The 27811-nt window shown below is 36.9% G+C and overlaps 1 protein-coding gene across 1 annotated transcript in view; it reads right to left on the reverse strand.

Moving 5' to 3' along the window:
* Positions 1–27811, reverse strand: part of LOC124167627 (vacuolar protein sorting-associated protein 13B) — a 104655-nt gene that overhangs the window by 39495 nt on the left and 37349 nt on the right. Inside the window, exons 17-35 of the mRNA XM_046545610.1 lie at positions 25641–26666; positions 24081–24295; positions 23164–23362; positions 20669–20915; positions 18207–19155; positions 17854–18022; positions 16488–16641; positions 13133–13335; positions 11701–11870; positions 11241–11533; positions 9655–9848; positions 8393–8533; positions 8040–8208; positions 6996–7298; positions 4166–4259; positions 2573–2662; positions 2135–2467; positions 1690–1845; positions 608–789 (exon numbers count right to left, since the gene is read on the reverse strand). Of these exons, the coding sequence (XP_046401566.1) occupies positions 608–789; positions 1690–1845; positions 2135–2467; positions 2573–2662; positions 4166–4259; positions 6996–7298; positions 8040–8208; positions 8393–8533; positions 9655–9848; positions 11241–11533; positions 11701–11870; positions 13133–13335; positions 16488–16641; positions 17854–18022; positions 18207–19155; positions 20669–20915; positions 23164–23362; positions 24081–24295; positions 25641–26666 (5287 nt within the window). The remainder of the gene's footprint in view (positions 1–607; positions 790–1689; positions 1846–2134; positions 2468–2572; positions 2663–4165; positions 4260–6995; positions 7299–8039; positions 8209–8392; positions 8534–9654; positions 9849–11240; positions 11534–11700; positions 11871–13132; positions 13336–16487; positions 16642–17853; positions 18023–18206; positions 19156–20668; positions 20916–23163; positions 23363–24080; positions 24296–25640; positions 26667–27811) is intronic.

The following is a 27811-nucleotide window of genomic DNA, read 5'->3' on the forward strand; positions in this document are numbered from 1 at the left end:
AAAGTCATGGAAATCGAATCAATTTTTGGATGGAAACCGGAAATGAAGAAAAGATGAATTTCACAAAGGCTCAAGAGCTGCTATCCAAAAACTTTATACACCACATGGTTGCTAGAAACTTACTGATGGCAAAATGACAGTTGGAAGTATGTCAAAAGGGAAAATAGCCTTATATAAGAGTGAAAAAAAGAATAAATAGCTGAAAGAAAGGGTAAGTCCAACTCCATGATCTGTAGGTCCACTTGGAAAGGACTATGTCAATCGATGTGTTCCATTCTGATTGTGTTAAGATGCAAAATAGTTGAAAGCTCGACTGGTTTGTAACTTGAGTTGCAGATCCATCTACCTTGAGCTGATGCCGCAACTCAGTTTTACAGCATAATTTGAAACTTCATGTCATACAAATATGTATTTACATTTACTTGTTTAAAAAACAAAAATCACCATTAAAGCAGTACCAACAAAGCATCAGAGAAATCAGTTTCTTTTTTTATTATACAGAGAATACATGCTTTAGGGTATTTATCTTTGAACAATACTATTAAAGAAAAGAAAAAGAATCCACAAGAACGTGTTATTAAGATTATAACAATTAGGTTTTTAATACCTGCTGTCAGCTTTTGATTGTAACTGCAGTTGAACACGCCAAATCCGAGCAATGGCTAGCCGGCTGGGTTCTAGTAATGATGGCAAATCAAGCTTGGTAGAAGATGATTCAGACAATTGGAAATGGCAGTAGTCATTGAACTGGTTACGACAATCGCACCAATATTGCAAAGAGCAAATAACCTGTAAAGTAAAATGGTGTCAGCCAGCATGGGCAATTAAGGGGCACAGGGATGCTCGAGGATGGTGAAATGTCTCATTACGACTAAACTGCCACAACCCAGTAAGTATGCATGGCTGAGATGGTATTCATCATAAAAAAATTCATATTCATGTAAAATCAGCAAGACTGCTAAACTGTTAGCCATAAATACTTATTTGCCTGTTAGGGAGACCTTTTCCTTAGTTATGTGAGTGCTAATTAATGATACTCTTTTCAAGCTAGTCAGAATAAAAATTGTCAACACATAACACTGACTGGTTAATGGCACAAGATTTAGGTTAAACAAACTATGTGACAAACAGTTGAAGGCTGGATATTTAAAGGATATCCCAGGGCCAATTTTTAGTAGATCTTGTGGGAAAGGAAATGACATGATCGTGATGCGGTGAAATCATTGAGATTTCACCACATTCAACAAGAGTGAAATCTTCCATCATTGGATAATTGATATAAATAATTCTCAAGGTTGATAGCTCCAAATTCTTGGATATTAAGGGAATACAGAAACTCTTGTCACACCAAAAAATGTTTAGGGAGAGGTGGGCAGTAACATTGTGGCGAAGTGATGAAGAATATTAAGCACAATGATATTATTTTCAAGAGAGACTTTTGATTCCCCTTGGTTACTGCATGAACACAGACAAACCGTAATAAATAGTAAATATTGACATATAACAGCAGAAGGACGGGACAAAACTGAGATTACGAAAGTTTATGCAAGATATTTGGTCAACTGATGAAGAGTATCAAAATATATCCAAAAACTGAAAGGTTCTCACTTACTCCCTGCAATCTCTTCACGAAAATGCTACTTTAAAAAGGATAAATAAACTTACTTGAGTAATGAAATTGACACTTACCTGATCAGTCGCACACTGTCCATGAGGAAATGAAGACATTCCTGACATTGACTCAGAAGCAATGACAAAAGGCACAGGATATACATCAACTCTGGTGAGAGTCCGAGGCTCAGGATAACACCAAGTCATTGTAGGGGGACTTTTATTGAAAATAACCTGAAATAGTGGTTTTAAGTGAAGGTTCATCCAAGCATTTATCAAACAGAAAAAGGCAAATTTTAGGAATTTCTTTAGTACTGCCAAAATTTTTAGAAAATTATACATACAACTAGATACATGCAGCTTTTACTACTGTCTTTTGAGATATGCAACAACAAATACGTAATATTTTTTGGTATGTTCGATTTTGTAATATTTCATTTCAAGGATTAATCCTTTGAATATGCATGCTTTCTGTCTATAATACACTTATAAAACTATGAAAATAAAATCCATACACACTCACTTGATACGGAAATGGTGATGATGTGTGGGAAACAAAATTATCCAAAAATATGAATGCACCCGCTCTAAGATCGTCTTGATAATGCTGCTCCTTAGCAGGCGATGATGCACATGAAATATCAGTGAACTGGGAATGATAGGAAATGGATGGAGCAAACTGGCCAGAGTAAGGCTTTTTCAAGGTATCATTGGTATAAATACCATCCTTAGAGGTCACAGGCTCTACTAAGAGAAGAGAATCATGGCAATCCTCTGCTGAAATCATATCTTCTTTGCTATCACTTTCTTTCCCATTTTCATCATTTAAATACTCTGAACTTCGTTCGGGAGAAATCTATAAAAAAATTTGAAAAAATTGTCAGGAGAAAATTGAACAAAAAATATTGTGCACAATAATGTGATACAAAATAAATCCATCCATAAGTGAGGAGAAACTTACCACAGATTGAAAATCTGATAAAGCAGTATTCAACAATACTAGATGGTCAGGACCTAGCTCCACCAAGATTGTTTCTGAATCTGCATTGAGCTGAAATATTAGATAAGAAACAATAACGGTTATTTCTTCAATACACCTTTTTTAAACAGATAGAAAATATTTTTTAATAGCCAAAGACTTTCAGTAGAAGATGACCCTCCAAGTATACATGCTCCCTGCATAAAAAATTTTTTACACTGAACAACAGCACTGACCCCAAGCAGTTAAATTATGCACAGTCTCGATCAGCAGATGCATTACTATAAGAATGTACTCAGTACCTATTTCATTCATATTAATTGCCATGGGAAAATATTTCCATGAACCGGGAATCAAAACATGGACCAAAGCACAGACCACTACGCTATCTAATTTCCTTCATTCCCATCGTTATTTTAATGAGCTTGAAGGTGATAGATGTTAGGCCCTTCTATGTGGCCTCTAGGAAGCCCATATTCCCTTCCGTTGCCATCTTGGGTGGACTGCAAGAGCTTAGCACACAGAACCTCAGTAAAATTGCCAGGGCAATTAAGACCTTGCTGGAGAGGAAGCTTGTTGCAGCCTTCTCTCTAAAGATGCCTCTGCAGACGTGTTTAGTTGACTTCACTAAATCCTAGAGGGTGATGTGCAGTTGTGTTTCAAAGCTCTGCTCCTTGTGAGGTGCTAGCTAAATCAGAGGCCTCTTCACTCACTACTACGCATCAGAACCCAAGTTGAACCAAAATTTCTTCAGCATGAACAGGGGTGGACAGCACACCAAAGAGGGTACGTGTAAGCCTCATGTTGCAGGCCATTCGACTCTTGGACAAAAATTACCTGAGCAAGGTTGGTGATGTTCCGTGGCTAGGAATGAAAATTGACAGATATTGCTTTCAAGTTTTAATTGGGTAATTTTCGGGTAATAGTCAATAGTCATCTTGACAAAAAATACTAGTATTTTACCGACAGCTCCTGACAAGCAAAATTAGAATCAAACCAATTGAGAGGAAATTCCATACCATTTGTCTGCATATTATTATTACTTTAGGAATCTATGTAAGGTGCAAGCACATAATCAAGTTTTAATCTAAAATGAGGTAAAAAATAAGATTTTGAGATAAAACACAGATGAGTCAGAAAAAAGAATAAGAGTTTATTTATGGCCATTCCTAGAGGAGTAATAATGGGAGATAATGTAGAGGAGATTTTATACATTTCCTGAGTGAACATCCCAAAATTAAAATGGATTATAGTATTACACAGTTTTTTGCATAACTCGCAAAAATCAGGAAATACCTATGTACAACCCAATTGAACTAAATAACCTTCTGTTGGAATCTAATTTTCTCCGTTTTGAAGACATTTTTTAAATTTAGCTTTTTCTCCTTCAAATTTTTACCTACCTTTCTAGGAAAAAAAAAATTCAATTTTACACCAAAAGGGAAAAAAATGAAATAAGGTCTCGCAAGAAGCTCACATATTATTTCCCAAACATATGATACTAATTAAAATGTCCCCAATTATTACCCGACCACATATTCATTAATTATTTCAAAACAAGAAAAACTAACTTACCTGTATCCGTGGAGGGTGGCAAGGATTCATCCAAGGCTCCCATATCACAGTTCCATCAATGCCAAAACTCCATGGATAAAGTAAAACTCTTTTCCTAAAGTGTAAATTAAATTGCATCACAATAATGCTAAGAATAATAATATAAGAACCTTAATAGCACCTCATAATAAGATACAATAGCTTTCTCCGGTGGCCTAAAGGTCTTTTAACATTCAGAACTTAGACTGATAATAGAAATCCAATTACAAATGCATGTACAGTAAAACTTTGATTTTACGCAGTTGGAGGGACCGAAATATGGGCACTGTGTAAAATCAAAGTGTGTAAAATCAAGGGTTGGTATTGAGGAGGAGTATAGTTTTCAGGATAACACTTGCTCATTATGTTTAGAACGCTTAGTCATACACTTTTGTATAGTTCTGATTTGAGCCAGAACCGGATCCAGAAAATGTCTCATATGTGAGGCTTTACGGTAAAAGAGCATGAAATCCTTTTCAATTGCATCAGATATATGTTTCCTGGATTCAATTACTCATTTGGAGGCAAGAAAATGAAGCCTAATAATCTTATTTACTCACTAGCAACACCACAGATGACGTGTTACCTTGAGAGAAACAACGTTGCATTCCTGAGCAATGTTTCCCATGGTTGAATAACATGGTAGAATTGCTAGCATTTCTGGCACTAAGATTACTTCTGTTACCCAGGAGAAATGTCAGAATGGTGATACTAAATACTCGCAGAGAAGCTAATTTTTGAAAATATTCTCATTAAAAGCAGTTTGCAGGAAATCCGTTTAACCACCTGCAGACAAACAAAGATTGGAGATTGAAGAAATGAGATATCTGAGGATAGTCATCCAAATTAACCCCATTAACAGGGAGCAAAATTTTGCTAATACATCACAAAGGCTTTACACCCTGTGGGCCTGGGTTCAAGTCCTGGCAGTAGCAGAAACTTATCTGAGATCTTATCCCTACTTGAGAGTATGTAATGTGGAGGGCACTTCCAGTGCACCACTCTGTCCAGCAGATGGGACGTTAAGCCCTCGTCCCTTTAAGGCCTATCATTACAACCTGGCTAATGCCAACATAGGGTTCCTATCCCCCCAGCCCTTACTTCATGGCGCTAATGACCCCAGCTCTCAGTTACCTCCTTCCAAATAGCATACCATAGATAATACGGAGCACATAGGACACAAGATATTCGGAAATTCAGATTTTTCCGGTGTTTAGATCACTTTTTTAAAGTGAGCTATTTAAATAACCGCGCAACTACCGTCATGCCGCCAGTGATGAGTAAAAAAAAATATTAATAGTCCGGAAAAATCTACCTTCTTTATAATTTTTACGCATCCCATGAAAAATTTGTATTAGTTGATAGAATCTACTGGGTATAGCTTCTCTGTCGGCATTCTTCCGCGAATTCAGCGCCGGGACCTTCGACTCACGAGCTGTATGACTCATCTTAACGTAATATTTTGCTTCCCCATATCTGATAACAACACCAGACACTTTTTGTATTTCGATTTAATGGTGCTAAGCCATTCCTGAATTCTTGAATTTGACTTCAATGATTACATTACAATTGACGACGCGAGTTATTCTCAGAGGGCATTAACTCCCGTTCCATTAAAAATAAACACTTGCCACCTAGCGGAGTTTAGTTGCAAGTTCCAACCATGTTTCATGTAAACCCACTGACAATGAGATACTAGTTGCGTCAGTTCTGATAAGCGCGCCGCGCAAGCAACTTTCCCTTGCCTCCATTCGTCCCGCAGATGTGGGGTTAGCCCGTGGAATGAGACAATGCATGCTGCTTTTACCATCGTGTTGAATCACCATCGACTTACGTCCATACTAGAAGTACGACTATCTTTTTTGGAACACGTTGGAAGCCAAAATTTTGGCATGGGAGGATTTTTAACGGATCATTTCGCAGGGGCAACGGAAAACATAGCGTTGGCAAAATTCTAGAAAACCTTCCATTAGGAATAGATATTCCGTAGTTCATAATTTCCGATTAACAACCATCTACTGTATTTACAATAAATATGTTATAAACAGCGTTGATCAATAAGTCGAATAATAAACGAAAGGTGATAATGTTAATATCTCCGGTGATCATCTGTCTCAATCATGCATACACGGCGATAGCCGTATACTTTAGGTTTCGATATCCTTCTACGGCAAATTTTAAGTACGAGCGATATTCATGTTCATAAAGGAGCCTGAAATATTACTGAGAGGTCGTAGGGGGAAGCAATAATTTGATTCGCGATGGGTTTTGTTTCACGCTCAACAGCGCGACGTCATTTCAACCGTTCTTGTATTCATTTTTGCAACCCATTTAGACGAATAAATAACCTAACTTCATATTGCTCCAGTCGGATTTTCAAAACAAGCCGAAAGACAACTGCGTAAAATCAAGATTAGCGACCTCTTAGGGGCTGGGGTTATGCTGCACAAAATCGAAAAACTGCGTAAAATCAAGAAAAGATGTAAAATCGAAGTTTCACCATTGCAATTTCCTATGCTTTCCGGCCGGACTTGAGTGCCGCTGCGTATAAACGAGACTTGATATAAAATCAAAGTGCGTAAAATCGAAGTTTTACTGCATGTACTTTGAAATGCACTCAGAAATACCTAATCCTAAAGTTATTAAAATTATTTAGTGGAGAAAAGAAATTATTTATCCAAAACGGCTATATGCCGAAACAATTTTACAAAAAAATAATGCCAACTGACAAGGCAAAATTTTATTGTTAACCTTTAGAGGTAGTACCAATATGTAAAAATCAAATTTAGATCTGAAATATTATGAATCTTACCTGCCACAGTGAGTTATACTAGCAGTTACTGCGGATACTTTCACATTCCCATGCACTCTATTAGGAACAGCTTCTTTGTTAGCAGCTTTATACTTCATTTCCAAAGGTATCAACCCTTCAGTGGACCAAACATTACAATGAAATGAACTAAGTGCCAAGGTAACTTCATCCAACAGCTCTTTTCTAATTCCATTATTCCTACCAACCAACTCAACAGAAATAACAAGTTGGTCAGTGACAAAGGTATAAGAGGAGTTCTTCAAATATGGAAGTAAAGCTGCTAACATTCCATCTTCCTTAGCTCTGAAATGCAAAGAAAGCACGTCTAGCTTTTAAAACTCCTTACATACAGCACAGAAAAATAATTAACATTCCAGTCAAAAATTGTATACTTTCTTCTACTGACGTGGTTGTAAGAGCAATGATGGTGAGGTTGACAACTCTGTAGCATAAATTGCAACCCTATAAATACCACAGGCACTATTTTCTAACTGGGATTTTTTAAATTAACAAATTTTATCACTGAAATAAGTATTAGTAATATCTCTTCATTGAGCACATAGATAACAGAGATTTAAATCTCTATGAAGTATTATGCCAATGGGACAAGATATTCTCTAGGTTATACATCTAGCCTCAAAGGGTAGCCTCGATATCACAAATTGAATTTCCTACCTTCCCAAAATATCTGTGCCTAATGGGAGTTTTTTCCACAATTTTAAGAACTGATAATATCACAACCTTACTTATTTCCTAATACATATATTACTGCATTACCATACCATACGACCAACTTCCAACCCAGATCTCGAACATAAACCTGGGAGACCAAAACAAGCATTTTCCTCATTAAGATAAATCAAGAGCCTCAAAATACTAACATAAAGAAAAACCAATCAGCAATGATTCCCGACTTTAACATAAGTAACCAAATGTTCATTCCCTACTAAAACCATCACCATCAATAATGAACATTTGGTTATCATTTACCAACTATAAGACGCAAAAGAAAGAAATTTAAGAACAGTAAATTTGCATATGTACCTTGTTAATTCAAGTTCTTGAGAGGTATATCCAGCTTCTTTACCGAGGAATCCATGTTTTAGGCATTTGGTACTATCATCCAGCCTCCTAAATACATCTCTCAAGTATTTCCATCTGGGAACACTGCCATGCACTTTTACTGGTCGTCCTACCTCCACTTTAATCTGGCCTGAAGAAGAGAAAAGCTTTTTTAGTCACCAAAATGATTATTTGTAAGTAAATTACATATATATATCATTCGGTGAGGCTATAATTCAAATATAAATTTTTAATTTTTTGAAGTAAGACAATATCCCGTTAAAAAATGTTATGTGATAAATAGCAAGATTGTCATTTTCAAGAAGCTGTTTTACCTGATGGAGATAAAATATCTGTCCAAGTAATGGTGAGAAATGATGGTGGGATTCCAGTCTTGGGATGCCTCTCCCCACTTTTGGTCTCCAATATTTGCACATGAAAGTCTTCTAGTCGAGGTACAAGTTTTTGGCCACCACCTGAAATTTTACAATACTGTAAGCATTTATGTAAAGCAATTTGAGCAGATCACAGATGACATGCCAAAGGAAAGACACAGCTCTCTTCATTACAATCTTCACAAGTCATCAATCCACATTCTCCACACAAAAGCAATGGCATTTTGCAATTTTCAGCTTTCAATATTTTCTAATGTCAATTAACTTTGACACAGACATATGTTGACGAAGACCTCTTGGCTTTGACACTGGGTCAGGTTCTTCATGTCTCCTTCCAACTTTTCCATGAGCCACTTGTCCCATCATAATCAGGGATCCAGAAATCTAATGGTGTAAATATTGGAAGAAGACAAAGAGAACCTAACCCAGAGAGGAGATTATAACCATGTCTTCATTTGCATCTTGACCACACTCTTTTTAGCTTTTTCTCCCAGAAGTTTAGTCTGCATGAGTTGGTGTGTTTCTGTATGCGAGAGTGAGTGCCAGGAGGGAGTGTTAAGGTTTTCCACTTGAGAGGCTGTGGTTGGTCCCTACAATCACCTGCTCCTGACTTACAAATCAAGGCAGCAATCTCGGTTGCAGCAAATGACGAGCTTAAACATTACCGACATTGAAGCAATTTTTAATTCTAGCAAATCAAAGGCTGCAGATCTTAGGTCCCTGATTTTAATATCCTATACTGTTTGCCAGAAAAGCAAAGTATTTTACATTACTGACATATGATATCCGTCTATACAGGATGCAATAACATTCTTATATTACCGTACACAATAGTAATAATAATGATTTTTTTTGGTCGCAGTACCTCTCATTGTAAAATATAAAACAAGTCAAAACAAAAAATAATTAAACATACCATATTACACACTTCTGTGATGAAAAGATTCCTCCAGAAACTTATTTGTGCTAAAGTTAGACAACTTGAATGTTGGAGCCTCATAGGAGATTTTTTAAAGTTTGGAGGCAAAAAGTTATAAACCTAAGTTAGCCACATGAAAATGACTCTTTCCAAGTGAGCTAAAAATAAATAAAAGTTAATATGTAATGGGAGGGAGCGTGGTGGCTGCCTTCCCCTCACAAGAACCTGGCCTCAGATCCTAAGAGATAGATCATAACAAATAGTGAAGGAAAGGAAGCATTACCTTGCACAACATATCCAGATCCTGAAGTTCGAACACCAACATCAAAAACTGATAGCTGAAATTTCTGAGATGAAGGTCCAAGAGATAACACAGCATGAGGCTCAGTTACAAACCAATGGAGAAGTGGATGCACATAGTAGCTAACTGACCCAGAGGGAGCATCTTCAATGGATCCTTCTTCTGACCCATCATACCTAAAAATACATAAGATTAGTCAGAGCATTGTTAATTATAACAAGGACTAAGGGAATTAAAAAATACGTCCCTGAAATAACGCGAAGGCGAAGAGATATTTCCTGGTTGAATGAAAACAAGAAGAGATTTTTTAGACAACACTAGCATTCTAGAGGAGGATAACTGCTAATTCATTTCTTCATTGAGGATTTCACAGTTCATGGTTCATAATATTAACTTTTTAGGTCTTAATGTGTCATACAGGTTATCTCTCACTGCTTTGCAATCCCTGATGGTCGCTTCTTCATAGGTGATTGGGCTGGTCAATCACCTTGGAAGAAGCTACCAGCAGGGGTCACAAAACATTGAGAGATAGCCTGTACTGCTTAAAATATCAATTCATACAACTTCAAAATTTAACACAACAAATGTACGGTAGATGGGATATATTTCTAACCTGCCACATGAGCAGCAGAGAAATTCAAAGTAAAAAATTCCTTTGGACAAGGAATGGCTTTCCATGCCAATACACAGACCAATATGTACACTATCCAGGTTCCTTCATTCCAATTTCTAGAACCTTGCTATATAGGATGGTTTCCTATTATTTTTTATTGCCTTAATCGAAAGATTATTACTCCTGGAGTATACATTTCATGGTTTCAGATTTTTAAATGGAAATATCAATTTTTCGCGAATAAATTAAAAAGTGAATATTTTCAAGCGCGCGAAAACGTGACGGCTAAGTATGAATGCTGGAAAAAGCCCATCTGACGCCATTCTGGTTCCCGCTTCCACCGCGTGAGGTGACCTTGGGGCGAGTATGTGTGTGCCGCTGCGATGCAGGCTGCTAGCAGGTAGCGCTTGGCTTAAATAAGGATTATTAATACCTTATCAAACTAAGGAAACTTTCCGACCATAGGCAGTTTTAATATGTGATTATTAAGAGATGTTTCCCTGAGCTCTGTGCCTCATGCATGCATTGGCAATCTCAGGCGATGTAAAACTCCTATCTACTCGTATAGAAACTAGGTCCCTCTGACATCACACGTAGTGGCATCGCATGGGCGCCAATCTGGCCTTTTTCAAATGCGGTTAAAATTGACCATTGCCATTCATCTAAACTGGGATTTCTAAAACCAAATACATAATTTGTATATTATGTATACACTAAAACCCACTCGTGGGTCACACTTGACCTCTAATTCTTCTTCACACTTCACTTCTAATTTTTCTGTAAGGTAAAAACTGTAACAAGGGAAAAATATTTCAAATATAAAACATTTGGTATCATGTTGGCAGGATTTGACCCACTCAAGGGTCACAATGAAATGAACACGCTAAGCTCTGAAACGTAATGTTCTCAATAACCAAGAATCCATAAGTCCATACCGCTAAACATGGCTACATACCCCAAATCTGATGAATTCCTCATGAGTCTCTGACCCCATTTATCAGAGGTGTATTGCCTTGACAGATTAGTGGATCCAGTTCTTTTAGCATAATGCTTTCTTCTAGATGCACCACTTTCCTTGGCTCTTCCTGCAATCCCAGTACTCCCAGTCACATCATAAAGGACCAATGTAAGTTTCTCACAAGTCACAAACATTTCTAAAGGAACGGGAAGTTCTTTCCTCAAGGAATTAGCACAAACTTTTTCAGCACTGTCAGTTATCTTCAGGCTTGAGGAGTAAGATGAATAAATCTGCAAACATATGACAAATGCCAACAAATCATCATCAGTAAGCCAAGTCAACACTGCTGTTGAAGTGAAAAATTGAAATAAATGGTAAGGTTTAGAAAAATCATAAAAAGCCAACTCAAATTCCATCATAACTAATCTAGTAATACCGAGTCAAATAATCATCTCACCTGTTGTGTGCTTACACTTCTAGCAACTGGAGTACCAAGACAACCAGAAGATGAAACGTCAACTCCACTATCACCAATTCTTTCGTCTTCTTTTTCATTTAGCACAGTAGTGACTAATATTTCACTACTTTTTGAACCCAATTTGGACTTCAGAATATCATCTTCAGCATCTAAGGAGAAGACTTCAACATTAAAAAATAATTTGCACAAAACTGTAATCACAAGATAAACATAGTCAATCTGTACAAATATGTATCAGGGTACCCCCTGAGTTGTAATTAAAAAATTATCATCTATAGGAAAAGCGTAAGTACCCATGTCAGCCTCCCTGGCCTCGTCGCCCCCTCCACCCTTGTCTTACCCCTTCCCCCCACCCACCTCACTGTGACATTCCACATCCACTTGCCCATGCACTGATTTCCTTTCCAGCATTGACACCTCCCTTCCCCACCACTCCCATCGCTTGTCCCACCCACCTTTTTCTGCACACACCCGTACTTTGCACTTGATGGGAAAATTGCATAAAAAACTAGCTGACAAGAGAAAAGGCATAGAGAGGGAGTCAGACGGCAGCCAAGGAGAGAGGGTCATGTAATGAAGAGCGAGTAAAAATCAATTTTCCAAATCCCTGCCAAATCTGCCTAATCGAACACATCGGAGTAACAATAATTTTTAAGCCCATTTAAAGCTGTGAGTATCATCTTGAAATAATAGAAACTTATCAACACAATTTTCCTCAATTAGATGAGATTTTTAAAAAAATCTACAGCTTCTATAAAACTTCAGTTCTGAACACATGAAGAAAAAATAACACAGACAGTACCACACTACCACGATCTTTTCAAATGATACCACGGCGGACACTCTTTTAACTACCTCGTCCAACAGATGTCTACCCCAAATGTTCTCAACATGATAGTGAATTTAGGACCAAAACTTCAGTAACTGTAGTAATTTAGAGCTTAAGTCCAGTACAAAAAAAGTTTAGATAACTTGTTTCCAAATACAAGCTTTTAGTATGCGAATAAGTGAAGAATATTATGCAAGTAACAATTCTAACCCAAAATTATCGCTATTCTTATGTATACCTTTATTTACAACAGATTTTCCAACAAAAGGATTTAGATCTTAGGGGAAATCAGAAATAAATTTAAAAATCATTTTGCTTTGATTTCTGTGCGTTGTGAGAATTAGTTGCTTGAGGTGAGTTTTTGCCAAATACTACATGTGACAATAGCTGATTTTTCCAGCTCCTAATTTCCAGAGTTTTCCATGAGTTTATCCAAAAGACCAAAATTCACTAAGTATACCCAGTATTCTCCATTTTCCAGGTTAGCAGACATCCTAATGCACATGACTTAAATGACATGATCTATAAAATATTCCTAACTGTTAGGAGATTCTGTCTATAACTAAGCAAAATAATACTGACCAGATTTCTCAAATAGACTGTATGCTTCAGACACTAACTCAGCTAATAGCTCAAGTTGATGTGAACTAACACAGGCATCAATGTTACTTGATGCATGCATTTCCATTGCATATCCAGCAACAAGGATGTCTTCAGAAGCAGTAATACCATCATATGGAACTCGATAAACAATTGCAGGAGCAGCAGTGATTGTAAAATCAAACCTAAAAAGGATTAAATGTTGTATAAATTATGTAATACCATCCATTAAAACCAATGCCCTGAAAAATGCCCAAAATGAGTACAGTAAACTCTTGATTATACAAAGCAGGATATAACAAAATTTTCGATAATACGAAGTGAAATTGTGGTCCTGGTGAAAATTCTATGGTAAATACATGGCACTATTTGATAATACGAAGTTTTGATAATACAAAATGTTTTGAAATTAAGAATAATAATAATAATAATAATAATAATATTTTTATTGGTTCCCAGAGACGTGTCTAAGCCACGTATGGAACAAGTCACAAGAATAGTACATACATGAGGTATTAAAAAATAATATTTAAGGCGAGAAGGATAGGTACAGACATAAACATAAAAGTAACATTTTCAAAAGACAGGTTATAAAGACATAAATTCATCCACTGAATAACAGGGATTGTCACATAAATACTGATAAAGTTGACCTTCGAATTTGGAGAATGAATCTAGCTGTTTAATCTTTAGAGGTAAACATTTGAAATATTTTGACCCAGCATATATGGGGTTTTTGCTGAACATGGTTGATTTATGTACAGTAACTCTTAAATCACTACAACCCCTTGTGTTATAGTTGTGGATATCAGCATTGGTTTTGAGACTGTAAAACTGCTTATTTTGTTGAACAAAGGTAATTGCAGAAAAAATGTATAGGCAAGGTAGCGTAAGAATCCTTAAGGATTTGAAATAGGGCTTGCAGCTGCTTCGCCTAGGAATGTTTTTTATTATTCTAATGGCCCATTTCTGGAGCCTAAAAAGACGAGTAGAATGGTGGTAATGGCCTCATACTGCAATCCCATACATCAATCGACTATGGATATATGCATAATAGACTGAGAGTGCAGTAGCAGTATCAACCAGAGGGACAATTCTTCTAAGTAGGTAACAGCCACTGGACACCTTTGTAGACAGTTTATCAACATGAAATTCCCAAGATAGTGACTCATGAATATATAAACCTAAAAATTTAGTCACAGAAGAGGAAATAAGGGAGGATCCATTTAACCTTAGGAGAGGAGAAGAAGTGATCTTTCTTTGATAGGTATGAAATTGAATGAAAGTTGATTTATCATTATTTATAAATACCCTATTATCATTGCACCAGTCACTCATAGAATTTATGTTTCTTTGGACTACCGTAGAGTCTAAGTGCTTATTAGAGGTAAGGTGGGTTGTGTCATCAGCATACATGTACACTGAACCACAGTCGAAGTACTTTGGAAGGTCATTTATGTAGATGAGAAAAAGGAGGGGGCCCAAAATAGATCCTTGGGGAACACCTCTGAAAATTGCTAAGGGAGAGAAGTTATATTAGTATATGACTCAGCAGAGTAAATCGGTCTCTGTCCTCAAGAGCAGGTGGGATTCGTTTATACAAACTACAGTGAGTCCTCCTTTAACGTCACCTACCGTTCCTGAAAAATGTGACGATAAACGAAATGACGTTAATCGAAGCATAATATCCCATAAAAACAATGTAAAAATTGAATGTCGGTTGCTAGACCTCACAATTCCTATGCGAAAAAATTTTAGCGTAACATATCTGGGGCATTTTTTACGATGGGAATGCCAAACTATGGCATAAATACGAGTTCCTGTCTTCATCAACGACAATAGCAGCAGTGACATAAATCCTTCTCCATTTTTGTATCTTCCCGCATTTGCTTTTCGGCTTCGCTATAGTGCGGTCCAATGAATGCTACCAGACGCTACAGACCGGGGATCCGGTGCTCCGGTCCATAGGCCCTACCCTCGCTACAAGAATTTCTTTTCGGACCGGTCAGGAGCGAAATCAAAATGGCGCAAATGAGCGAGGGCGGGCAAACTGGGATTAAGAAATCGAAGAGATGGTTTTAATTGCGAATTGAGGCGGGCGGGCGTCGCCTGGGCATCATCATCGCTGAAACATCGTCGCAGTAACAGGAACCAAAATTATTGTGAACATTGTTTTCTTGGACATTGTCGTGGATATGTCTCTGATGCTAAAATTTGCCAAAACCGTAATCGCAATTAACAATATACACACCGTTTTACACTTTGAATAGACTGACCGTATTACCGCCCACGAAACAAACAACCTGTAACGCCTGCCACTTCGCCTTTTTTCTCGCGCGAAATTTAAAATACGTGACGTTATCGCGAAGCGAAGGGGCGATAAACGAATCACGGTCGTAAAATTTTCGTGACGTTATCGCGAAATGACGTTAAACGGGGTGACGTAGATAGAGGACTCACTGTACAGCAAAAATTATTTCAACAAAACTAGTTATTACAGCGAAAGCAGCAAAAAACAATCAGTGCTTCTGACTGTAGCACACCAAAGTGTGAAATCGTAAATGATAGTGCAACTTTGGAGGGAAAGGGTTCACCTAAAAACTTACAGTAGGAATCGAGGAGAAGTAGGAGTTCAGAAAAAATATTGTGGCTGACACAATTTACCTATATGCGTGCATACCATTAATATTGTGTCAACAATACTTCGTACTTTAAATTGTGAGAAAGGTCACGCAGGGTATTTCTTACACTGCTACTTAAACCCTATACACAGTAGAACCTCACTTATGAAACTTTCAGTGGAGAACCAAAAAAAGTTTCATAAGTGAGTAAGTTTCATACGCGAGGTTTATTGGTATTTAGCATGAAATCCTTTTCAAAAGGGGCCTGTTTCTTTCCATGATGTAATTACTCATTTGGAGGGAAGAAACTGAAGCCCAATAATCTTATTTACTCACAAGCAACACCATAGATGACGTGTTACTTTAAGAGAAACATAACTTTGCATTCCTGAACAACATTACCCACAGCTGAATGTCTAGGTCGAATTGCCAGCATTTCTGGCCCTAAGCTGCAGGGTTATTATACTGGAGAAATTTCGGAACAGTGATACTTAATGTTCACAGAAAAGCAAATTTGGAAAAAAGTTGGCCAATTAACAGCAGTTTTCAGGAAATTCATTTTACCACCTACAGACAAACCAAGATTGGAGATTGAAGAAGTAAGATACCTGAGGAAAGTCATCCAAATTAACGCCATAATTAGGGAGCAAAATTTCACTAATGCATCACGAATCCACAACCTTATCATTGCAAAAAAAATGATTGGATATACTAACCTGTTGACAAGAGGCAGTACTGACAACTCCTGACCCAGACAACTTTTTCCTTTAGCAAGTTTGCTCCACTCCAAAGCTGGGTTTTCACTGCGCATGTGAGTTGAAGACACCATGGGATCTTTTTCAAAACAAGGCTGAAGCTCATACCACATTCCTGAAGAGAAGAAAAATTAGGCAATTAAAAATCTCCAGAAAGGTTTATATTTACAGCTAACATAACCTCAGTTAATAATTTCAATAGTTAGAAGAACTATAAGCTACTATAATAATAAGCAATCATTCAATAAGTAGTTCACTGCAACAGACACCACAGTAGCATCAACAGTCAACTTCTCAGTCCAAAAGCTTTGAAATTTAGTACACATAACTCTCAATCCCAACCCAAAACTTTGATAAACACAAGAAAGAATTCAAATCATCTACAGGACCCTTAATTTTCATGCCCAAAAGAATGCATTAAAAAACCTTTTTCTATTGACTTTGACGGGGCCAAAAGTTTGACATGATAATGTATAGAAGTTCCACCACAGAGAGGTTTCTGTAGCATGGTCCTATTTACCCAGCCTTTAGAAATGAAATGTGCTGATGTCTTTTTAATCACTCTATTGATAGGTTTAAGCGTACGTAAAAAATTAAACATGCTTTTTCAATGAATATTTACATATTCTAATTAACTAGACTTTGTAAAAAAGTAAGGAGTTAATTTAGTTTTCTTCAAACTGTTCTGAAAATACATCTTCCATCTAGTTGAAAAAGAACATTTTTTCACTTTTACTGTCCTCCATACCAAAAAAAACTCTCAATAACATTCAATGCCTTTAAACCCTGATTTTTCTGCTCCAATGTAGCCGGGGCATAGAAGACAGAAGGAATAAAGAAACATTTAAGCATAACTAAATGAAGCAATAATGATTTCCCAAGAGTGAAAATTCAAAGAAAACATTAATTATGACAGAATACATAATAAGAATTGGACCATTACTACCCATAATCACCTATTTTAGCCCTAAAAAAATAACACTTGTTCACTCTTTTTCAGGTAGACATGCAGGTACCCCATTCAACTTCATATAATAAATATTTTGTGAATGTTATTTTTTTGGCATTTCATTAAGTATCCAATCCTGTTTAATATTGCTGGATAATAAATGCATATTCATATATCCACATTAATTAATCATCAGTGTGTACATTGTACACTCAAGAATACCTATCCAGAAACTTACAGCTTCAAAACTCAAATTTTCTGTAGTGCAAAAATTCTCGGCAAATACAAATTAGCTCTATCTATTTGATTCCCAGACTGCACATGCAATAATTAACTATTTAAAGCTATAACTAGTTGATGAAATTAGCTGTCACATACCTGTACTAATGCTGATGTTATGTACCTGCACAAGATACTGCCTGTCTTCCACCAAGGATCCTGGAATACCCAGAATTCTGGCTTCGTCTGCCATTCCATATATATCAGGACGTATTTCAAGCCTCCCTATAGGATTTTCCACTTGTGGGGCTATGCTTAGTCTGTCCACCTAAAGAAACAGACATTATTCTCTCACTCTTAATTAACATTGGGAAACTAACAAACTTTTTTTTTAATTAATGGGCTAATCAGTAAAAAGTCTTTACTTTATCATCAACTGCACATAATAAGGATTCAAATTAAGTTATACAACAACAGAAAAAAAATCGCAGAATAATTATGCATGTTCAAACCTGAAAAATGCAGACATCATGGAATCCCATTACCGCAGCCGACTCCCTATCACCATCATCTTGCAGCTCAGATATCTTCTTGCTTAACTGGGATGATGGCAAAATAACCCTCAAATTATGGGCATCAACATACAACAGTGGAAGATTTAAATTGCTATACACAGATGAGGAGCACCACTCGTCCAAGCAATTAGATGATGATTCAGGTAGAGAAGTGGATGATTCTTTGGTATCATTGAAAGGATTACTGATGTGATGAAATATCACCCAAAAGTCTTGCAAATTTTCAGGTGAAAATATAATGTCAAGAGGCTGGACACGAACCGATAGCTCACTCACATAATGCGATTCATCAAAAGCATTTAAAGAAAGTGCTGGCTGAGCAGTATTGCGGGAGGGTAATGCATTCTCTCCGAGGTATATTTTAGAGTGATGATTAGCACCACTTTTAAAAGGAGGAAGTAAGCAACCATCACTGGAGAACTTAGCATTAGAAGCTGAAGGGAAGTTTGGACTAGAAGAAGGCATGGACCCGGGGCTAGCACCTGGATAAACATTGGGATCTGAAGAAACAGCGTTGGAGGAGTCAATTCGCTTCTGGAGCTTTCCCCATTTCTGATGAACACTAAGGCTCTGTGCTTTTGTGAATGTGACAACAAGAAATCCCCCGGAAGTGGCCGGAGAGCCCCCACTGCTGATTCCCACTCCAGTATCTTTCCTGTGAAGTTCCTGTGAGGAATCCTCAGTGAGAGCAAAAAGGGGGAAGGGTCTTGAGGATTTCAAAGGGTGCGGCTTGGATGTATCCCTATCCTTCGACAATGAATTTTCTTTGGATTCCCCACTTGCCCCACTGCTGACACCTACAACTTTACTACTGGGGCTATCTTCATTGCAATGCATTACAAGACCTAAATAAGCACCAGGTTTCCATTCTGAACTTGGATCGGTCCTGAAAAAAAATCAGAAAAAGGACAGAGTAATTAATAATTCATAGAAAGCACTTTCCTAAGCCCAAAATACCAGAAAGGTGCATAAAACCTTGAGTATCAAGATTAAGGAAGACCCTATAATATGTGATTTCCCTTCAGTCAAATTAGGTAATATCTTGACTCATAAAATCTGTTTCCTAGTCACAAAACAGATTATACTCTGTATTATTTAGCAAAATCACAAACTAATGCACAAATACTTAAGGGCATCATTCCACCTTACAAGGAGCAATCCACTAATCAAGGATATCCATTGCACTGATTAGTTAATCATTAAACATGAGTAACAGCACTTTCAACCTTTCTCATAAAATATTCCAGCAAAATAAAATTTTCTTCAAATTCTAAGTGAACCAATTTCAAGCACAATAATGTTCACTAAGATTGTATGAGAGTCAGCTGATAGCAATTAAAGAATAAACCCATGCGAATACTCAACTTTTCACTGCATAATAAACAACTGGTTGGCATTTATGAATAGCCTTTTGCAGTACTTTCAATTTTTCTCATAAAAGTATTCCCGCAAAATACAATTTTCTTCAAATTCTAAGAGAACCTCTTTCGGGTACAGGGCATGCTATCAAGAACCTTATTGAACTAAATAAAATCCAATTCCACTTGTTTAATTCAAACCACTGTTCAAAGAATATAAAAAATGCTTTTATTAAAAATTGATGTTTTAAACAGCCATGAGGTTATGTTACTTGATGAAAATACGGTAATGTTTACAAAAAGTTATTCTGTACCATAAACCACCTCAGCTTCCTTCTTATCCTTCCTCGGCTTCAAGATTAGTTTCTTAAATCGAAATTCGAAGCTTGTACATGTTATATGGGCTCTACATAAGCCTCATATTGGGAAGATTCACACTATGTGCCTGTTGTATTTTGCCTTAAAATTTTCACCGCTGATTCATTTATCAAATTCTGTTATGCAAAGAGCTGCAAGAGCTTTTAAACAAAAAGGTTCGTGAGTAGGACAAGTATCACAGTATATTGGCATATCCAAAGAGAGAATCAGAATTCTTTTCACTCTAACTTTTGTTTAATTAATTAATTAACTAATAAGTTGCATTCACTGAAGCTTAAATTAAAAATTTCGTGTCCAGATTCAATGTCTTCCCCAACTTTGGATCCGATGTATCCGGTGAAGGGCAACATCCACGGATTTTCGGATCCGATGTATCTGATCCGACCATCCCTACTTATAAGGAAAGGATGACGATATTACACAGAAATTGAACCCTGGGGTCTTCAACCTGACGGTTATTTAGAATGGGAGAGAGTTGTCCTCACCAAGCCACAGGCATGTGAAGATCACACATTCAAAGAATAAAGGTCAATTCTTTCCTCAAGACTACGTTTGAGAGGAGTTTTTTTTGATAACAGGTTTCAAAGATTCACCCTGATAAAAAGCCAGGACCTTTTTTATCACAAGCACGATGCTGTTCACTTAAGATAAATTACTACATACCTCAAGTAATGAGCTACACGAGCAGATGCCACTTTTGATTCAATCTTCAAGTAAACTTCTTTGATGTCCACTGAGGTGATTAAGTCTTCCAAAGCCATATATAATTTCTTAGTCACTTTCAGTGAAGATTCCAATGTCTCCTTAGATTTTCTGTCAGACTGAGGTTTAGCATAGAGAGAAACAGCCAATCGAGCAAGAGTCCACTGAACTAATGCTGCCAATTTTACTGAATTTGAGGCAGAGCCATCTATAATTTAAAAAATAATTAAAGATAAAATTATTAAAGGCAGTTAAAAATTATAAATATTATTATTATAGAGGTAATACTTAATACATTTAAGATTTAAAAGTGCACAGAGGTCGACCTAATAGTCATTGGAGAACGTTCAGAAGGAGCTAACATCATCTTACTACAAATGTTATGCAGACATATCTCATGCCCTATTACAGAAGTTGAAAATCCCAATCTGAAAATCTGATTAAGGCTATTACACCCATGTCTCGTATAGCGCAATTTCGATTAGCGCAATTTCGATATAGCGCAAATTCGTTCCTCGGGGAAACATTGCAACGCAGTGTAGCCTAATCATAAATCTTAAACGCTCTCGTGATAAAACGTGAACTTGCGCTAAGTACACACGAAATGTCTATCAATATACGCATATTAATATTATTTCTTGCCTCAAATCTTCTTTTTTGTTTATATATTAATCGAAATTCATTGCTGCGCAATTGCTAAAAGTATTACTCGTCATTGGGTCTAGATAGCCGGCCTACCGAAGATTTATCTCGTCTCCTTAACAGAATGATAATAAATAATTTAGATCGTTAATTAAGCGTGGGGCTAGTGGAAATGAGTTTTTTTTCAGCAATACGGTTTGAGACGTATTTTTGCCGTCGTAGGTTACCGGGCGATTGACTTCCAGGTAGAGAGTCTACGCTGAAGCCTTCAAGGTCATCGGTATTCACGGGGGAGAAATGAAGCGGTGACCGAGTTGCGCATGAATAGCATCAACACATAAAAGGGTCCGCTATAGAGTCTTAAACACAATGGCTTCGTTCCCTCCCCGCAGTCATAGCCCTTCTGCATCTCAGGAATACAGTTCAGCAGAAGAAGGTGATTTAGATAGAGCCATACAGAGTAAAAACCAAGAGAATATGGCAAAAAATAGGGATGCGTGTAGAAAAGTCAAGAATTTATCAAGAAAAACCATTAACCTAGAAGAGGACTTGAGAGAGGTTAATTGCTTTGAAAATGGAGAGCGTCAAAGCGATATTACGCGGAAGTTTAAACTCACGATGCCTTATTCTGAATAAAGACGAAGCTAAAATATCAGTGACCTCAGCCGCACCAACTTCAACCAAGCGGTCTACACATACGGAAAGTTCATGGTGAATCAGTACAAAAAGACGAGAGTGGTAATCGCTCCGAGACATTAAGTGAAAGCTCCGGTTGGTTCCAGAATTTAAACGGCAAGCAGGTATTTTCAGTGCGGCGATATCAGGTGAATCTGCAAGTGTTGATAGCGCAGCCACCACAACATTTTCTGATGAACTCCAAGCTGTTATTGAAAGTGGCTCCTTTCCCCCTCAACTAGTTTTTAGTGTTGATGAGACGATATTCTTTTGGAAAAGAATGCATTCTCGTTCATTCATTTTCAGGGAAGGAAAACCTGGGTCAGGTTTCAAGGCATTTAAAGACTGTTTCACGTAGCTGCTAATGACTCGGAGGACTTCAAATTAAAATGATTTATCATTCATAAACTCCGCTAGCTATGAAATGGCATTTAAAGTAGTATTTTCCTGTCATTTCGATGAGCGACAAAAGGGCCTGGGTGACACATAGTTGTTTTTAGACTAGTTTGAAAAATCATCAACTGCCGGCAACGCATTACGAACCCCTGAGATAGCAGATGTTAGCCCACCCGCACGACAGGATGGAATTTCGAAAGCACGTAAGAATTTTTTTTAACGTGAATAAAAGTCTTTGAATGCGTGAATACTATCTTTAAAGATGTTTTAAACTATAAATATTTATAGAAATAATGTTTTCTAAGGCTTTTTATGGGAATATAGATGTTTTAGAGGAAATTCAATACCCAAGACCTATGCTACCAGGAACGCATCCCTATCTTCCCTATGTTAAAACGCTCTCGTATAACGCAAATTCGTATAGCGCAAAGACCCCAAGGAACGCATCCCTTGCGCTATACGAGACATGGGTGTAGTTTCAAATGCTTTCTGAACCAAAATAAGAGATAGACCAACTCGCTTCTTTGACTCCTTGATTCTTCAACTCTAAACTTAAAATTGAAGTATGAAATGAGTGATTCTAAGGGTAAAATATCAATTCCAATATTAATAATACAAGAAATTGTGAATGCACCACCCTACAGTCATTTGTATTACTGTGCCAAATGCACACAGGTAAAACATAAAAGTAAGCCGACCAAAAGAAATATAAGAAAATGCAGAGCCTTTAGCATTGCTCTTACCTTTGTTTGCGCATGGCACAGATGTATTATCAACAATGGAGACAGAGCTAGTTTGATGAATTGATGTCAGAGAAGATGGTGATGGCAGGAAGGGTTTACAAACATTACTATGTGCCTTTTTAACCTTCTCAGATGCTTCTTTCCTGCTAGAACCACTAATCAATGACAATCTTCCAAAAATATTTGTAATAGTTTCCCACTGAAAATAAAAGCATAGATGTCATGCATGATGAATTTTTGCACTAGAAAAATGATTGAAAGCATTAAAAGATTATTGGGGAATTGATTTCCTTTCATGTGACAATGAATAAGGCTATTTTAAAATATTGAAGGAAAATAACTCACTAACTTCAAAAGAAATTAAAAGTTATCAAAAGAAAAAGTTATTATGGTATATATGAAATAATTATGAACCTAGATCTAGCTAACTAAATTAAAAACTATGCAAAAGGATAATTGATCTAGAGTCCAACAACAACTACAGAAGAATTAATTACAATAATTTACTAAATTTTAATTATAACTCAAATGGTGATACATGAAGATACAGGATTTCCTAATACTGAACCATTTTTGTAAAGAAAAATGGATCAGCAACATTCACAGCAAAGTTCACAGGTTACTACGTAAAAGTAAATGCCATAAAATTTGAATTGGGAATTCACTTCAGACATGCGTGAACTCAAACTGGTAGCACATTATTTAACAGCAAATTGAAAAATCAAAAATCATAAAAATCACCACTGTTCCAAAAAAAATCACATGTTCAATTGAAAGCTATATAGTAACTGGGAATCAGCGAACCTATTTCCCAATTAAATTAACTATGTAGTTATAATGTCCAAGACAAAATAAAAAAATCCCAGGTAGCCAAATTCCAAGCATACAATCTAATGAAATCAATTCAATGCAAGTACCTGAATTTCAGAGACAGAGAACATGAGGGCAGATGTGTCCACATGAATGCATAGATTTAGAGTTCCTCCGGGAGCAAATATTACAGGTGAGGTAGAGGCAGTAACACCCAAGGTCAATATAGTAGTCACAGGTTTCAGGAAGGGAAGAACCTTCATTGAATGCAGCGTATTTATCTTCAAGTTACTCATAGAAAGGCTCCATGGAAAGTTAACACCTTTAAAATAAGAATAAAGATAAATTTCTCCACAACTCCATCAATAAAACATTGAGGTTCAAGGAAAAAATCTAAACCTAGGAGGTCATTTCATGAAAATTTATTACAAGAGTATGACCACAATCGTATTGGGTATTTTAGAAACCAACAGGTTTGATTTATCACAAATATTGAAAAACTTCCGATTACTAAAGTATGATGGCTTAGTGTACCATTGTTTACCTATTTATCTTGAGTTTCCACATTTTCAACCATGACATTTGCCTTCTTAAGGCTGATATTTCACTTAATTAACAGAAGGGTAACAAAGGTTAGGCAGTAGCCATTGAAAAGCTGATTCTTATTGAAAACAGTATGAAATAGCTTTAAGTCTTCGCAATCAAAGGTAGAGCAAAATCACAAAGACACGACCAAGACAAAGATGACATGTATGTTTCTTGAATCTCTAGTAGCTGGGAAGCAAAAAATTAACAACAGAAGTTAATAATTAACAACCTTCAGCTTTGAGCACCAAATGCTTTAATGCTTGCTGTGCATATTCCTTGCCTTTTCTAAAAATTGAGCAACATTAGAAGAAACATAGCTTGAGAAAATGTGAGACATCAGGATTTGATGTTCAGAATTATTGAAAAAAATATTCAGGAAAATTTTTTGAATTCAAAGTATGAACAAAATATTTTGAATCAAAATTTAAAACTGCATCATTTTTTATTTTCTGCATCTCCCAAAGCAAAAAATTACAACTTAGGGTATATTAGCATTCTGAGACTAAATTTCCTAATTTTATAGCAGTTAAATTACAGCACTTCATAAACCTGTATCCATATTAACACATTCAGCGCGGAGTACGTCAATTGACGTGGTTCCGTCCAAGCCGAGATACGGAGCACGTCAATTGACGTGCTCTGCCGGTCAGGCCGGGAGGCCTTTCTCCACCTCCGTACGCGACTAATATCTACTTCCGAGTCTTCCGATTGTGTGCATGGCCTTCAGCAAGCTTCCCTCTTTCAACTCGTGTGCAGCGTTTGTAAATAGCAGTATTTGAACAGAAGTAATGGCGCGAAAACCTCTCTCCCTTTTTCTTTCTTATTTTATCGGCAGATTCTGACGACTTTCATGAAAATCGGGCCCGCATTGAATGTGTTAAGAAAGCTGTCAGTAACATAACATAACAGTCAGAGGGAAACTTGAATAATTAGAAAAAAACTATTCCATAAACAAAGCCACCTCACAAAAATCCCTCTTTCAGAGCTAATGAGTACTCTAGCAGCATAAAAATTGATCATAACAATAAAAAATTCAAAGTACAATTAATAATGAGATAATAAAAGAAAAAAAGACTCACTGATATTCTTCTCCAAATTATTTGCAGTAGTCTTCATGGGAAAATTGGCTAGACAACTCTGAAGGAAAACGTCACCCTGTACTCCAGCACTATGCAATGAAATGGATGGTAGGTCAATCACAAGGGCACCAATAGCCTTCCCGGATGAAACTGCATTTGTAACAGTCTGTGGAATGTTTTCGGCGCCTTCAGAGGAAATACACCCGTCGCCCAAAACAGCTGGTACATATGCTGTCCACTGTTTCACTTTACCCACAACAGTTGCACTGGACCAAGATTTGAAAATATCTAATACTGTTTCAAGGAATGTTTGCTGAGGCTTCTCCACATCATGATCTTCTGGGCAGTCCTCCGTAGTTTCATCCTTAGTGTCATCCTCTTCAACTTCAGCCAGGGCTGATGATGACCCAAATACCACAGGACCTCCACTCAAGGCCTTGCTACCACTGGCACCTCTCTCCGAACTGCTGTGAACAGATTCAGGGGGTGCGGGAGGAAGAGTACGTGACGAGGATGAAGTGGAAGCTCTGCGGTATCGTATAGGAGCCTCAGAAGTAGACAAAGTAGTAGTAGGTGCTTCTTCCGAGGCTGCTCTTCTTAACAAAAGGGGAGCATGGGACTTTTTCAACTCCAGTATATTACTATCCGATGAACAAGTGCTATCAGCTACACACATGGGGGAGAGCCAATCTATAAGAAGTTGATCCACAAATAAATGAGCATGGTTAATCTGGAATGCAAGAAGTGGATTGATCAATTTTGTGGCAGTGTTTGTGGAAGTAGAATCAATCTTCTTCTGTAAAGTAGCTTTAAGCAAATAAGGAGTTGCTGATTCTTCATTCTCTCCCCCATTCCACACTTCTGGTCCAGATAATACTAAAGTTTGTTTGAGATCCCCTTTACTGGCATCGGCTTTTAGCAAGAGAACTTTTAACGATGACACTGATATGTGATATCCCTCAACAAGCTGGGTAAGTAAATATTTCATCCCTAATCCATCCAAGCATAAGTCAGCCACTGCGTGATCTGAAAAAAATCATAAAATAAAATTGTAACCAACCATTAAACAGTTCAACTCAATCATTTCTGGTCCTCAGTGGAATGTATCCATCGTGGATTCCACACTCCCATCTCCATCAAACAATTTACAAAAATTGAAACAGAAATGAATATAAAATTATTATTCATCTTCAATGATAGTTTTCAGGGAAGAAACACCTTAAGGGTTAAGAATATCATTCTTTGATCTAATATTTAGATCTGCCTCCAGCATAGAAGCACCTCCATGTATGCCATTTTTAAATGATTTTTGAGAAATATTGCTCTTTCCCTTGAAAATGTTACGGAATGACAAATCATACTTGAGACTTTTCAAGGACACCATCAGGGAACAGAACATAAATTTTTAACTTTGGTCAAATAAGGCGATCTTCATTTGAAATATTCATACCCACACACAAATTACTAAACAATTTTTGTGGCATACATTTCTTAAGCAAAAAACAATGGTTTAGACTTTAGACTTAATGCAAGGAGATATCCAAACAGTGACACCATCAATAATGATGCTTAAAATCCATCATTGCTCCTTAAATTATAGAAAATATTGTTTTGTAAAATAGTTTGAAGAGAGAAGCCATGCATTCAGTTCAAATTCAATTTGATGCCATTTACAAGATGTCACTTGGGAAATGGTAATCGACAGAAGTTTGAACATAGTTCAAAATCAAAATCACACAGAAGCCAGATTGAGTGTAGTAATCAACAGACACTTGAATATGAATGAGGAATATCCATTTTCTGGTAGAATACAACTGAAACCAGTGCGACCTAAGTTTTTAAGCATATTTTGGTGGAAAATGTAGAGGCAGATCCTTAATGCATAGGGTTTACTTAATGAGCACTAGTGCCAAAAGGCAGCACCACCCAGAGGAAAATAAGCGGAGGACCATTGATGCCTTAACACGTTGCATACCGGGGTATTTAAATTCCTAGGAACGCCGATTCTGGGTGGAGGTGTTGAGATTGGAAATATGCCTATTAGGGCGTCATGCCTTTGGTTTAAACATGGTTAAAAAGCTAATGATTAGAATAAAACTTTACCCAATCAAACGTTATGATGCATCAATTCAATATGAATAACGAACAACTGAAAACGTACGAACGAATAT

Source organism: Ischnura elegans, chromosome 1 (assembly GCF_921293095.1).
Source record: "Ischnura elegans chromosome 1, ioIscEleg1.1, whole genome shotgun sequence".
Classification (NCBI taxonomy): domain Eukaryota; kingdom Metazoa; phylum Arthropoda; class Insecta; order Odonata; family Coenagrionidae; genus Ischnura; species Ischnura elegans.